At 42.6% G+C, this 14,443-nt stretch overlaps 2 protein-coding genes across 2 annotated transcripts; both read right to left on the minus strand.

The window, feature by feature from the left end:
* Window positions 1–1,536: 1,536 nt before the first annotated feature.
* Window positions 1,537–7,804, minus strand: zdhhc20a (zinc finger DHHC-type palmitoyltransferase 20a). The gene is made up of 13 exons (XM_017417979.3): window positions 7,648–7,804; window positions 6,748–6,774; window positions 5,786–5,880; window positions 5,521–5,641; window positions 4,824–4,893; window positions 4,492–4,524; window positions 4,281–4,401; window positions 3,065–3,197; window positions 2,845–2,971; window positions 2,664–2,750; window positions 2,520–2,584; window positions 2,366–2,412; window positions 1,537–2,285 (listed from the first exon to the last, which is right to left on the minus strand). The coding sequence occupies exons 1-12, from the start codon at window positions 7,763–7,765 to the stop codon at window positions 2,369–2,371; spliced, it is 1,041 nt and encodes a 346-aa protein (XP_017273468.1). The 5' UTR covers window positions 7,766–7,804; the 3' UTR covers window positions 1,537–2,285; window positions 2,366–2,368.
* A 1,056-nt stretch (window positions 7,805–8,860) lies between these two features.
* pcyt1bb (phosphate cytidylyltransferase 1, choline, beta b) lies at window positions 8,861–14,438 on the minus strand. The gene is made up of 10 exons (XM_025006347.1): window positions 14,364–14,438; window positions 14,114–14,209; window positions 13,347–13,524; window positions 12,406–12,505; window positions 12,019–12,135; window positions 10,511–10,662; window positions 10,323–10,401; window positions 10,087–10,229; window positions 9,811–9,999; window positions 8,861–9,217 (listed from the first exon to the last, which is right to left on the minus strand). The coding sequence occupies exons 3-10, from the start codon at window positions 13,428–13,430 to the stop codon at window positions 9,029–9,031; spliced, it is 1,053 nt and encodes a 350-aa protein (XP_024862115.1). The 5' UTR covers window positions 13,431–13,524; window positions 14,114–14,209; window positions 14,364–14,438; the 3' UTR covers window positions 8,861–9,028.
* Window positions 14,439–14,443: the final 5 nt, after the last annotated feature.

Here is a 14,443-nt window from a genome sequence, read left to right on the forward strand (position 1 = left end):
TTACCAGCCACAAAGCTTCTGGGACAATGTCCTTTGGACAGATGAGACAAAACTGGAGCTTTTTGGTGAACAAGTCCCATCAGCTCTGTGTTCACAGATCCAAAAAGGAAGCAGACAGAACCCTGAACCTACAGGGGAACATGGAGGAGGCTCGGTTCTGGTCCGCTTTGCTGATTCTGACACAGGGTGTTCATCCTGGAGTAAAATCTGCTGCTCAGAGTCAGAAAGCTTGGTCTCAGTCTCAGGTCACGGGTCCTCCAACAGGACAATGAACCAAAACACACAGCTAAAAACACCAAGAATGGCTCAGAACAGAACACTGGACCGTTCTGAAGAGGCCTCTGAGCCCTGATCTAAATCCTACAGAACATCTGTGGAAGGAGCTGAAACATCTGGAGACTGAACCCTTCAAACCTGAGACAGTTTGACCACGAGGAGTGGGACTAAACACCTGTGGACAGGTGCAGAAGACTCAGAGAGAGGGACAGAAACTGCTTGATTGCCTCAAAAGGCTGTGCAACAAAATATTAAGTTAAATCTTTATGTCAGGGTGTATTTTTTAAAAATAATTATGTTGTTGTAAAATTCAAAAGCAATGACTGATTTTCAGTACTTTTTTTGTTGGTTTCAAGTTCTTTCAGTGACCTTTGTGGGGTTTTTGTGGTGATTTGGCTTTTTTCTAGGTTTTGTTTTTGTTTTATTTTGATTTTAGTTCTTTGGTTTTTGTTTTGTTTGGTTGTACTTTTCGTTTTTGTCTCATGTTCATGTTCATTTTCACTCTCCCCCAGTCATTCACTTCTCTGTCAGACACGCCCATCTTCACCTGTCCCGACTCAGCAATCAGTCCACCTGTTCCCACTCACCTCGTTATCCCCAGTCTTTAAAACCCGGTCATTGCCTTCCACACTCTGCTGGTCCATTGTCTGTGTTAGTTGTCTAAGATTTGTTTGATGTTTGTCTCTCTTGTTTGCTTGGCTCCGTGTTCCTGGTTTTCTGAGTTCTGTTCTATTTATGTATTCTTATTTAGTTCTTATCTGTTTGCTGCCACGTCAGCTTTTTGTTTTTGTTCGTTTTCTTAGTTTAATAAATTAGTTTTTCTTTCTTTAAAATGAGTCTGCGCTCTGGGTTCGCCGTCGTCCCCACCGTTCATGACAGTTTTCTTCCTTTAACAACAGGGTACAAACCAGTTTGTCTGCGCCCGTTTAATTTATCGAGTGACCTCTCAGACAAAACTCCACACTGCTGCGCATCATGAACGAGGAATGTACTTTTTATGAACCACGAGCCAGGAGCACAGAACATGACACAACTCGCATTCCTGACGTGTAAATCTGTCCTTATCTGTTCTGCTTTACGCTCAAGGACATAGTAAAACAAAAAAAAGACCCTGAACTTCCTGACTTCCTTTTTTATTTTTTTATGACGCTTTCATCTTATGATCTTTGCTTTTCATATGAATAAAACTTGACATATAAACCACTAAACACAACATTTAGAGTGCAATGAAAAACGATAACCTTAACGGTCACTTCTCAGAAGGTGCTCCACTAACAATAAATCTTTGAGGTTCTTGCTGCTATTTAGTTGTTTTTTTTTGTTTTTTTTTTATCATTTTACCTGGCTTTGGTTCTTACATTTTAGGCTGCAGGCAAGTGGATGTTTTGCTATTATATAAAACAGGGGGGGTGGGAAACAGTTAAAATTACATACCAAAAATGTAAACAAAATGAGCTGTGAATATTTCCGAACATAAACTGTAAACTACATTTCCGACCATTAAATAATTTCCCGCCGGCCTTTTTATAATTGCACTGTTTGGAGTTGAAAGGTTTTGACATGTTGCAGACAGAAATAGTGTTAAAAGGACTATTGTGTGAGTTCTGCAAGCCTAGCTTTAGTAGCTCAACATACATAACCAAAAGTCAAGTTTAGTTATTTAATATTTGGTTAATACTGACAAACAAATACATGCATCTTAGATAAACAAACATAAGTTGGCTCCCAGAGTTTTTCTTCTTTTTTTTTTTTTTTAAGAGATGCAATAAAAATGCTATCATTTTAATGCCTTTGGCTAATAAAAGATGAAATCCTGAATCCCACTTCCTTCAGACTGCTGCAGTCTACAAAGTCGCTGTGGAGTGTTTGTTTCCATGACAACAGCATTGTTGTGGTGCCGAGTGTAGTCCTGGAGGTATTGATGCTCCTGGGTTTAAGGCATCGTAGCGGATATCTCTCTGCAGGTGTGTGTGTGTGTGTGTGTGTGTGGAGATGTGCGCGTGCGTGATCTACGGAGACAATCGGCAGAAGCACAAATGAAACACGGGGACGAAAAATGGAGGAAACTCAAAAAGCAGCGCTCACGTACCTTCTAAGGCTCGCTGTCCACTGTCACGGCGACTATCTGATCTCCATCTGAGGCAAAATGACCAAACAATATTTTTTTAATCAACTCTTACATGGTTGTACTTCAAGTAAAACCATTACAAAAATATACAATGATAAAAAAAACAGAAGCGTACCAGTTTTCTCTTTGCTGGTGGCCTCTGAGGGCGGCACACTCAGGCTGGTTTCTCCATTAGCAGGGCTGTAGTTAAAGTCACATTAATACAAGTTAAACTGAACTTCAGAGATCGGCGTTGGATATTTGGGGGAAAGAAACTAACATTTTGCCGTTCTGCTGGAGGACACCCTTTGCTTGCTCTGGATCTATGTGCACCAGTCTGGTGACAAAGGAATGTCCATCACCCTGACTGTAAAACACAAACAACAACATTTGAGAAAACACCATCTCTGCTTAGCTAAAATAGCGCTGGTTATGTATTACGTATGACGTATCACGCTCACCTGGAGAAGACGGGAAAAAAACAGTACTTGGCCCGGTCTCCAAACACCTCCGCCATGTTTCTTCTGAAGCCGAGAGAAAACCCGTTTTTGTCCGGACCGTTCGCAAAAACAGGAGCTCTGAAAGCCTCTGAGAAGAGCGTTTATTTAAAGAAATAAAAAAGAGGTAAGAAGGTGAATCTAAAAAGAGAGAAGAACAAGAAGTTGAAGCGAAGGGAAATACCTATAGTGGTCCTGTTCTTCCCAACAAGCCACAGGTGGTAGCTGAAAAGGGACATTATGCTAATAAAGAAGAGGGCGGCCACAAAAAACAGGAACAGGATGTGGAATTTGGCGGGCGTTTCGGCATGTTCTTTCTGGAAAAGAGGGGGAAAAAAAAATAACGTTAGTTGTCTGAGCCAGTCCATTATTTGTCCCTTTTATCAGATATATATTTTCTCAGTAACTAAGTTCAGTTTAGTCAAACCAATTATTTTATTTCTAATTTGTTTCTCTGGAACAACGTTGCTGGTTTGCACTAAAAAAAATACAACATCTTAATGTATCGGTTGGTTTTTTCTACAGCAAATTAAACCGCTGCGTGTCCTTTCTGGGGCTACGTGACTCAACGGGCTCGCAGCTTTTATTCTCATCTGCAAATGGTGGCGGACGAACAGCCAGCAGCTCCAGTGAAGAGCATCCGTAGGATGACTCACTAACCTCAGGCACTAAAGCCAGATTAGGGCACAGCACCACCTTCCTGTCATCCGGGAAAAAAAAAAAAAAAAAATTGCAAACATGATTTTCTCTTGGCCGATGTTAGGGCCAGCAGCAGGATCGTTTTCAGGGACAGAGCTCTTGGGTCTGCGCACTCAAAAGGCTCGAAAGGCCGACGTGAGAGCGCTCCCAGGACTACAGGTAAACCCGGTGATGGGAAGAGGGGCTTCACTGTCGGACGCAAACAACGAGCACCCTTCAGAAACCTTTCAATCAGACGCTGCCCCCCCATCTCCAGAACCGACACGGCGTGCTGAAATGGCAGCTAAATTAACTTTTCATAGTGGAAATCCGATAACTCCTGCAGGAAGCATAAAACCTCAGGAGCAGAACGCTGAAATGAAATCCCATCCAACGCTCAATTACACTCCACCAGGTGGATGGCGCCCCGATTTGAATTCATCCTCTCACGAGCCAGGCCCGGAGAGCCCGGGTCATTTTCTTCTAAAGCAGGAGGTTATGGCTGATAACGCCTGTCACCACTTCCTGAATGAACTTCATCTTTATGCGACCGACGATAGGAAGTAGGTTTGTTCTTTGGCGGGTGTATGTTGTTGTTTGATCTGTGGCAATATTCTTAAATTCTATATGAAAGAATTCAATTTTTTTTAAAGTCAACTATTTAAATGGTCAAATCGACCTAGTGCTTGTAATTAACAGCAGCTGCAGGTTTCTGTACTCACGGTCCAGAATTTGATGAAATACTGGATGACCGTGGCGCAAATCACTGCACAATAGAGCGAGGCGTAGGCTAAAAACAGAACAAAAAACTTGTAGTTGGAGAAGCCAACGCAGTTGTTCACCCTGGAAGAAAAGGAGGTGGGAAAAACTATTAAAAATAAGGAATAATTCAAATGAAAACAGAGGCTTAAACGCAAAAAAATAAAATCTTACCAGGGGCAGTGATGGTCCATTTTCAACACACACCTTGACAAATGAGAACAAGAAAAACACATCTAGTCAATTTGTTTTTACACCATCGACTTTACACCACTGCTAAAGGTTAAACTGTTCTTTTTTCTTTTTTTTTTAAAGTGAAGAAACAACTTTAAAACACCACAAAACTGACCGAGGCGCTGTTGATTCAGCTCAGTGGCTGCGCTCTGGTTGCACATTTATCTTCTTAACAATGATTGCTTTCTACTAAAAAATGGTTCTTTTTCTTTACATTTTACATTTTAAAACTCCTCATACACAGGTGTTCTGTGTGACTCGGTCGGACTCACATTTCACAGGTGGAGCAGTGATGGCAGCGGTCAGGTTTGATTACCTGACAGTAGGTGCAGTATCGGATGGCTGTTTATAGAGAAGAAGAGGAAAAAAAACATTAAAACAAGCCGGGTAATGAGAAGTGGCATCATGTATCACAGAAACTGATAAATAAAAAGAGAACGTGAGAATGAAGAGGTGTGTTTTGCACTTTTGACAGCCTTCGTTTAGAAAACTTCTGCATTTTAAAGCTGAAAACACGCTTTTTTTTCCCGTGTGTGTGACGTAAAAACAGAACAGGTGACACGTTTGTTGACAAGCAGACTTTTCCGCTTTAGGTCCCCAGAGAAAACAAGGTGTGTTTGAGCCTAATTAGCCCCCTCGCACACTTCCACGAACACAAGTCAGGCTTGATGGAGAAGTGTCATCTGATAGTTGATATTTTCCGCAACATCACGCAAAAAGGGGGAAGCTAAAGAACACAGAAAACACATTTATGCAATTTCCTCTGTGCTGGCTGGCGCGTGTTGTGCCTGTGTGTCGAGCGGATGAAACGAGGTGGGCGGGGGGGTTCTGCTTTCTTCCTGTATTTGCAACACAGTTAGTCAACAGATTCCTTCCTTCCGCGGCCGCCTCCGCCCCAGAGACCTGCTTAAAGCACGAAGACACGGGCCGCCACAGTCATGGCTACTGCCGCCGAGGCAAACGGCTCACCTCCTCCGGCCGTGCGCGTGTACACGGGTAAATTCCTCGCCGCCCTCTTCAGGATCTCCTGCTGCATCTCGGCTCGCTCTTCCTTCTCGAACAGCTCCTTCTCTGCTCGGGGCAGCGCGAACTAGCAGGGCGAACGGAGTTAAAGAAGGCTTTAAATATTGGCAACGATGCTCCTGATTTGCCCACTAACGTATAACGTGAATTCATGGGAAAAAAACCCCAGAACAAAACAAAACAAAAAAAAAAATCAAAAACTTTAGCTTACTGCTATTGAGGGACTGGCTGGTTTGGACCAGATGGTTTTCCAGTACGACCAAATAAAGATGGCGAGGAAAATGTGAAAGATGATCAAATAGCTGACTGTTCAGAGAGAAAATAAAACAGATAAGTTTGTGGTTAAACAGGAAACTCTGACATATTTCTTTCTATGAGACATTAAAGCAGTAGCTCAGATCTGAGGAGGGGCTTTGAGGAAAAGGTTTTGGACAGTTAATATCTTACCTGCTGTAGATAGCTCTTTGAACGAACATTAATAAAATATCTAAACTATTACATGGAATGGATGAAAGGTCGAGCGTTCCTTGAAGAAATGCGTGTCGCCCGACACTTTTCACGTCATCAGAGTTTTAGACTGAGATCATCTTATTATGGAGTTATAAGTTTTGGTCAAATCTTCTCAATAACATTGTGCGCAAACTCATGCGAGATCTTTTGCTTTGTGTTAGTTCCTAGAGTATGTGTTGAGGATGACTCTCAACTACTACCACCCCAAAGTTTAGCTCAATATCTGTAAAACTCACTGATCTATAGTCATTTTTGTTTCGGCTAATGTCAGTTAGCGGTGGTGGCCATCTTGAATAAGACTGACTCCAAAAGTCAATCGGACGCAGACGTGCACCCAGTAATTACCTGCTGAGAGTTTCGTTGCAATCCGTTCGTGAGATATTTTGCTAACAGACAAACAGCGTTCATGCCCAAGTTTTAAACAACGAGTTTTGTGCAACGAGTGGAGCTCGGGAGGCGTGATGAGGATGGCTCTCGGCTACCAGCACGCCAAATTTCAGGTCAATATCTGCATCATTGGGTAAATTATAGGGATTGTTGTGTTTCCAACAGTCCGTTGGCTGTGGCGGCCATCTTGACTCGGGTCAAACCCAACAGCTAATCTGTTGTGGATGCAGTACATACACACAAACCTCATGATAACTCGAAAAGGGCTCCACTTACTTCGTTCCACGTTGTCCGTGATTGTATCTGCGTGGGGCAGGAAAAAAAATTCCAGATATTAGTGAGTGCGTTCGATTACAAATGCATGAATACACCCCTCTCTCTCACACACACACACACACACACACAGCCCCCCTCCACCATCCATGGCACCATGTGGCAGCAGCCTGGCACGGCCAGCAGTGACCACCCCACAACTGAGAGCTTTGTTTCAGCAGCAGGGATGTCCCTGTTCTGACCACAGGACAAAAAAAAAAAAAAAAAAAAATCTACAGTGCAAATAAATGCCAAGGCTGATTAGGATCAGTTCCAGCCTCAGCAAATCTCTTCAAAATATTTATTTTTTTATGCATTTTGGAGCCTGGGTGCAAAACATGCAATAACACACATCTTATTAAAGTATAAAAAGTATTTAACAACAGTTAAATACTTTTATTGTCTGTTCTTTTTATTACACGCCCATTGAAGAAGAGTAGCCCAGTGCATTAATATTATTACAAATACAAGTAAAAACAATTACTTGAAAGGTTCAAAATTTGTGGTTAATTGAGAAAAACATGAAAAATCACAGTAATCTGACTTCTCCAGGAGTCTTGATTCAATCCAGTTTTATTTAATATCAGAATTTCGATAAGTTGCTGATTTATAAACCACAAAAATGCAGGTTATAGAGACCCACACGCTGCTGTTATGAAGAAATACACAAATAATTGTGAAGCAGATAACCAGAAAAGGGCGCGTTGTGGTTATAGTTATCCTGACCTGTCCGCTCGGGAGGAGAGGAGCATAAAAATAAAATCTCACTTATCAAAAGTTGCCAACCCTTTCACTGTCACCACAAGCGCTTCGTGAACGCCTCGCCGCGGCCGCCAAGCGCACACCAACCGCGGCCGTACTTACACACACAAAGTTCCACGACGTACGCGTAGTAGGACCAGCCGACAACCAGGTTGATAAACAGGACAGGTATCCAGTTCAGAGTCCGCTTACAGCACCTCAGAGCCGGAGAGGGAGCCATCTTTAATCCGTGTGTTCGGACGTTAGCTGGCGGTGACGTCACGCCCCCACGGCTTTTAATGATCGAGGAGCCAAAGATAAAAAACAGCACCAAGATGCATCCCTTCCAGCGTGGGCTCCCAAGATAATTCGATCAGCGGTTATCGATGTTACGAAGCGTTTACTTTGTTCCCCTCTCATTATATATCTGAAAATAATATATTTATAAACGTGACTTGCGCATTTATATGTCAGGCTTGTTTGCTTGTTTTTAAAATTAATCGTAATAATAAATCAGAGAGAACTGTTTTTTTAATGACAGGTGTGGGTCAAATAGAGTTCAGTTTAAAGATGCAGTTCCTAGTTTTGTCCACTTGAGGGAGCTAAAAGCCCATTTGGTCTACATGGTCATTTAGAAAATAAAGGTCTAATTTTTGCTTGATTTATGAGTTGCATATTTGGATTTTTTTTTATCTTGCTAAATGCTATTTCACTTTTTTAATTGAACACCTAATCAAATCGGAATGACATTCTATCTGATGGCCAGAAGGAGGTACTTCTCATGGGGCAAAAAGTTCAATAGTATAATAGTTTGTTGAAAAGAATAATCCTACTTCGAATTTAATTTATGTACTCATTCAGCGTGACCTCCTTGTCTCTGTCACATCCACCCCTCATTATCTTACATCTATGTTCATGAAACCAATAAAGTGATGGTGAAAGTGCCTGAACCTAAACCTGAAGCTTTACAGTCCACAAAATCAGTGAGATGGGAAAGGTTCATTCTAATAAAACACAGGACATGAGTTGTGTTTACTGAGGAGCGCTCTGCAAATGAGTTTCATCTCCAGAATCCAAGGAAAGAGTAGCCCGCTGAATGGTGTTTGACAAGTAAAAATATTCTATTTAGTCAGTGAAATAAAGACGAAACAATCCAATGGTGGCATTTCTACTGTCATATGTTGCAAAACTGTCTCTATTAACTCATAAAAGCTAAAAACATGTGCTTATCCAAGTCGACATTTAGGTGAAACTATGTTTCTTTAGTGCTGAAACTAATCTGTGTCTCTGTTTTGACCTTAGCTACTAGATCCATGAAGAAGTAACTGACGTAACACAAATTTAGTACTTTTTTACTTTTTAGTCAAAGCAAATTCTTTACATTGTTATGTATATTTTGCTCACACTTTAATAAAAGCCATAATAAATTAACAAACTCATTCTGTACATGTTGGTTCAAACGAATAGTCACTTTTTAGGCACGGCCCACGTGCCGGGTGGATGACTACTGGCTTGCTGCTTTGGGCAAGGAGCGTGTCCTCTTTTTGCGCGAGGATGGAGTAGAGGCGGAGGAGGGGAGAGGCTCGGGCGAAACTGATCGTCGCCTGGTGGGGCTGCTGCTGGGGGAGCCGCGGGGCGATGAGTAGGGCGACAAGGCCTGGAGCATCCGACCACTGCGCTCCTGAATGGCATGCTGGACATCGGGAAAGAGAGGGGACAGATTAGATTCAGCAGCAACACGGGGTTTTGTTGTTAAATTCAACTCACAGAACATGAAAATGCTTGTTATGGCTTTAAATATGTTTGTGCTCGTCATGGATTACAGATTGTTTTCATTCTTGATTGGCAGGACGGATAAATTCTGTGTTTCCAGTGGTCGTTGGGTTTCCCTAACCTGGGCGTGATTGCACTGACAGGTCAGAAGCTATTTAAATTGCAATATTTCTTATTGATGTTTTAGATTTAGCTGCAAATGAGATGCAATTTTCCCTTTGTGGTCTATCTTGTGCTGAACTCTTTTAGGTTTGTGGATTCTGTCACTGGCAACAGAAGCAAGAAAACCACAAACTGTACTCGGATGAGCCTAACCTAGCTGTTGGCCCCTTGTTGTAATATTCCTTAATCTTACATGGGGGCATGAGTGCCCAATGAAATCTGTTTTAATGCTGCAGCAACAGAGCAGAGTTCAGGCAGAGTTAAATCTTTTTTCAGTGCTTCAGTGCTTCAGTTTTAGATGTTTTTTTTTTTCCTTTAACTTGGTGAAGCATAATGTAAAAGCGAACGTGCCCAGGCGCCGTCTGGTCCAAAAAGCTCCAGGAAGTTGCCAATGAATTCCCGTGACTTCTCCTCCCACTTGAGAATGAGGTCCTGGCTCTTCTCCTCCACCCTGTTGACAAAGTGTTTGGACTTCTCCTCCACCGTTCGAACCGTCTCCTTCATCTTGTCCACCTGGTTCTGGAGCCGATACTTATTCTCCTGTCGGGAGCAAGGGGGGAAAAAGCAGCTCACATTATCATACTTTCTCGGTGGCGTTTCGAGTTAAATGTTAAGTCATTTACCCACCTTGAGGAAGCCGACATTCAGCTCTCGGGCCGTGTAGCCTCTCTGCAGGTTGCGGCGGACGTAGACGTCGTAGTCTCGGACGATTCGGGTTATCAGATCTGACGTGGAGATTCCCTCTGTCCTCTGAGTGGCCACAAACATCCCTGACAGTGACACACAGAGCCTGCGCTGAATCCCACTGACAAACGAAACAGCAGGACCTGAGATCATTCCCAAAGGTCTGCACGAGTCCCCACCTGCGTCCTTGATGGGCTTATAAACGTCCTCTGATCCAGCAGACGTGTACGGGATGTCATCATGGGCCACGAAGTCGATCTGGGAATGGTGTACGAGACAGTTCAGACAGGAAGGAACGCCACATTCATTGTTTGCACTATATGACCCTGTAACTAGCTGTCCGTTCTGTTACAGCGTGACCTTTGACCTTGTGCTTCTTGAGGAACTCTGGGGTAAGTGACCAGGGAGCGTCTCGCACCACCTCGTCGACGTAACGGCAGTGCCGCAGCGCTTCGTAGCGCTCGTCCTCCGTCATCACTGTGTAGCCCTTATACTTGTGGGTGAGGTCATCGCTGCACACTAAGGACAAAAAGACAAAGATTTAAAGAAATACTTTGCTTCTTTTTTTAAGCAGTGTCATCAGTGATTGATATCTTATTATTTCTTGTATGTATCTGTTTATTTATTAATGTTTTAATGTAGCCTAACTGTTGCTCTGGTTGATGTTTTGTGTTTGCGTTTTGAATGTTGATGAAAAACTAGTCCTCGGGTAACTTGAGTCCATTTTATCTTTGACTTGTTTAAATGTTGATCAAATGTATACGGCCCCTTTTTAAACAATCAATTGGAAGAAGAAAAAATGAATCCAACCTGCAGTAGAAATCATTTAGTTTGAATCATCAAGACACATTATATAATACAGAGGCAGGACAGGAAGCTGGAAGTTGAAGCCATAAAGGACGAGCGCCCCCTTGTGGCTGGTTGCAGTACAACTTTCAAGTCCAGCCTCTTCATGTAAATGAATGGGATATTCAGATAGTCTTTTTGTGTGTTGATCCACATAGTTCTTACCTTGCTGCTGTATATTCAAATATGCATTTTAGTTTCAATTAGTTATGTGAAAAAAGAAAGTGTACTGTTGTATGTGACTGACTTTTGTTTCAAGGGTCCGGTTCCACGTCCCTTACGCACAACCTCTGGCTCTAAAAATACAACATGGCAGTGCCCAGAACAATTGACATTTTGGCTTCAATTCTGAAGAACTGGTGAGGGCATTTTGTCTATCTTTCTTATTAATGTTGATGGATTGAATTTGAAATTCTTTCAGGGAAGATGAGCCAAAAGCTAATCTGCGTGGGGCCAAGACCAAAGGGGATTGCTGCCATTTGGGTACAACTCCAATCTCAAAAGTGGCATTTGCAAGGACCACTAATTTTTTTTTAGGGTTAGAGTTGTTTTAAAAGCACAACAGTCCACTTTGGACTTGGCTCTGCTTGGATTAGTCTATAGCTCATGAGTCTGGTCTGAATGAAACTCTGTTTCTCCAAACTGAGATTGTGCAAAGAGCTATCTACAACAAGTAAGATGTTATTTGTTCTTGATTTTTTTTCACAGAAATCCATCTCAAAAGAAATCTGCGTTGGACCTGGCCCAGCTCTGACTTGTCGATAGCTCTATTCCTTTGAGCGAAACTTCCTCCTGATACTCTGAAAGGATATTGCTCTGAGCAATACTGATACTGATTACTGATAACCCCACAGAGTACAACTTAAACAATCTGAACTATCCTTTTACTGCCTTAAATTAAATCCAAGAGAAACAGTTTTGAATTTTAATGGACTGACTGGACTACTTAAGGATTAGTAGCTCTTGGCATACCGTGGTACATTTCATGCAACAAAACACTCTGTTCATTAGATTAGATCTATACTTTACCTCCTACTATCAGGTAAGTGTTGGGAAACACATTTTTGGCCTGCATCAGAGCTCGAGCGTGTCCCGAATGGAAAAGATCAAAGATCCCATCGGCGTAGACTCGCACCGGTCGGTGAGCTAAAAAGAAACAATTTGTGAGCATAAAAACAAACAGAGAGGCTCTCCGTGCTTTGAGTCTCCTAATGTATCACTCGCACGATGTGGCACATTCCTTCAGGCAAACATCATGATCCTATCAGTGGTTTTTTTTTATCAGCTGTGAACTGATGTCAGTATTCTTCTTTATCGCTCATATCAGCTGATACCAGCAGACTCAATCAGTCAGAGTCTCACAGAGTCTTTTAGTCCCTGCTTCCATGGAAAATAAGTGCAGCGAAAATGGCTCACCTGGAGTTCCTTTTCGTGCTTGAGTAATAGACAGCTTTTCGTGGGAGACAACTGACTCGGAAGCTGTTGGTCCTGCAAAGGGGGCTGGCTCCCTCAGAGCCTGAAGAGACGGAGAGAGACAGAGAATATTACTGTAACGAAAGCAGGTTCAGTGTTATCAGTCCAGAGACTTGGCACAACTTGGCCTGTCCTAAACCGTTAGAAATTATAACATGCATATTCACAGTTGTTTGCTTCTCCCTTGAGGGCATTTGGAACATTTCCAGCTCGAACAACGTGCTCGTGTGGGAAAACGGAGGTGTCACTGGCAGTTATGGGCTCTATCTGATTTAAAGTGAGACAAAAGAGGGCAGGAAATGTGTTGCTGCAGAGCTGCAGAGCTGCAGATTGAATCATTAGTATTTTTTTTAAGCTGCACTTAAAACACGGGGGTCTTTGCAAGCTCGCGGGCTGGGACTGCATTGTCCAGGTTTGAGCTGAAGAAGATAAAGATTTATAACATCATCGGGGCACAAGTGGGCAGTTTCGTGTCCCTGAAGCAATCGGCATCCATGCTCTGTGCGGCCTGGACTTTGTGTTGTGAGCAGACACATATAGTCACGTTTATCTGCCGTGTTGTAAGCTATACTTTGAACTTGCGCTCTGCTTCAAATGTCTGATGCTAAGTCAATAAAAACACAACCTTACACATGCTTCAGCTTTGGAAATGTGTTGTCTAAAGTGCATGTTTTGAAGGTACTTTTACACTAAATGACACACCATTCTAGTACACAGAAGATGGCCGTAAAATACTAATAAGGGGTTATTTAAAATAGTTACTTATTGCAAATGTTTGCTTCAGATCAGCTGAACTCAATCACCAGATGACTTCCAAGTAAAATAACCACAGAGGAAATGTGTTGTACCAGAGCGACCCTGTTTCTGTGTAAAATGGGACCGACCTTGCGAGGGCCTCCTCCCCTCCGGTTCTGAGGGTTCTGCTGTTGCTGACCGTTGCCGCTTCGGCCTCGTCTCCTTCTGGCCATCTTGGACGTCCTGCCTCGAGGCCACCTGTTGTCCCTCTGCACCGACCCGGCTGAGTTCGGAGCCTGTGTGCCTTTATGAGTTTCCTGCCTGACCCTGATGACGGAGGAGCAGAGTGGGCAAAGGTCACGCCACACCAGCGGAGTCATTCAGAAAAGTCCAACGCATTTGAAGTCAATATTGATCTCTCCGTGCAGGGGTTTATGTTTGTGTAGAGTGTTACTCATCACATCCAAACTACTTAATATATATATATATATATATATATATATATATATATAAAACAATGTCTAAACAGGGTTTTAGCCTTATCACAAATTCTCCACTGGGCTGACATTTAGATACACAAAGTCACAAGTTGTTCCTTCTGCTTGGCAGAGTTTTTGAAAATAGTTGCATTTCTTTTCTTTCATGCAAAATATACTGCCCGGGGCATACAAGTACAGAAACCCTGTTGGTGATGTTCAGATCTTTTTTTACGGGGGGGGGGTGTTTCTCTAGAGAGGGTTGGAACGGTTAATGTCTAAATAGTAATGATCTGAGTTGGAGAAGCCGAGTTTCATTTTGACTGGATTGGTGAACTCAGTTCCAGCAGCAATATGCATTTTAAGGCTTTTAATGAATTCTGAATTTGATGCACAGATAATCAACAATGCAGCGTATGGTAGGAAAAATACCGAAATACCCTTCAGTCTTGTTTAGGTAAGGCAGTGTCTGAGAACTTCTACTTCGTGCAGAACTGAAAGACCATCATGATGTCTCAGTTTTACCTTGAACTTCCCTGTAAGAAACAAAACAGAAGGAACAACTGGAGTGAAGAACGGTGAGATTGTTTTGAAGACGACTGACTCAAATCAGAAGCAAGAAACAGTCACATTTCCAGTTTCAACTCCCAGCAAACAGGCTTGACTTCTTAGGCAGTTTTTTTTTTTCACCTGTGAGCACAGTAATGATTTGGGGCCAAGAGGTGTGGTTATCCTTGTGAGAGTGTTCACACACACACACACACACACAC

The sequence above is a fragment of the Kryptolebias marmoratus genome, linkage group LG13 (genome assembly GCF_001649575.2).
Source record: "Kryptolebias marmoratus isolate JLee-2015 linkage group LG13, ASM164957v2, whole genome shotgun sequence".
NCBI lineage: Eukaryota > Metazoa > Chordata > Actinopteri > Cyprinodontiformes > Rivulidae > Kryptolebias > Kryptolebias marmoratus.

Excerpts from the sequence above, each read along its gene's own strand:
- pcyt1bb (XM_025006347.1), bottom strand. The coding sequence starts at position 13,430 with ATGGCCAGAAGGAGACGAGGCCGAAGCGGCAACGGTCAGCAACAGCAG. Across the intron at positions 12,506-13,346 it reads GGGGAGGAGGCCCTCGCAAG|GCTCTGAGGGAGCCAGCCCC; the intron begins GTCGGTCCCATT and ends CCGTCTCTTCAG. Across the intron at positions 10,663-12,018 it reads CACTTACCTGATAGTAGGAG|TGTGCAGCGATGACCTCACC; the intron begins GTAAAGTATAGA and ends TTTTGTCCTTAG.
- zdhhc20a (XM_017417979.3), bottom strand. The coding sequence starts at position 7,765 with ATGGCTCCCTCTCCGGCTCTGAGGTGCTGTAAGCGGACTCTGAACTGG. Across the intron at positions 5,642-5,785 it reads CAGCCAGTCCCTCAATAGCA|TTCGCGCTGCCCCGAGCAGA; the intron begins GTAAGCTAAAGT and ends TCGCCCTGCTAG. Across the intron at positions 2,585-2,663 it reads CTCCAGCAGAACGGCAAAAT|CCCTGCTAATGGAGAAACCA; the intron begins GTTAGTTTCTTT and ends CTTTAACTACAG.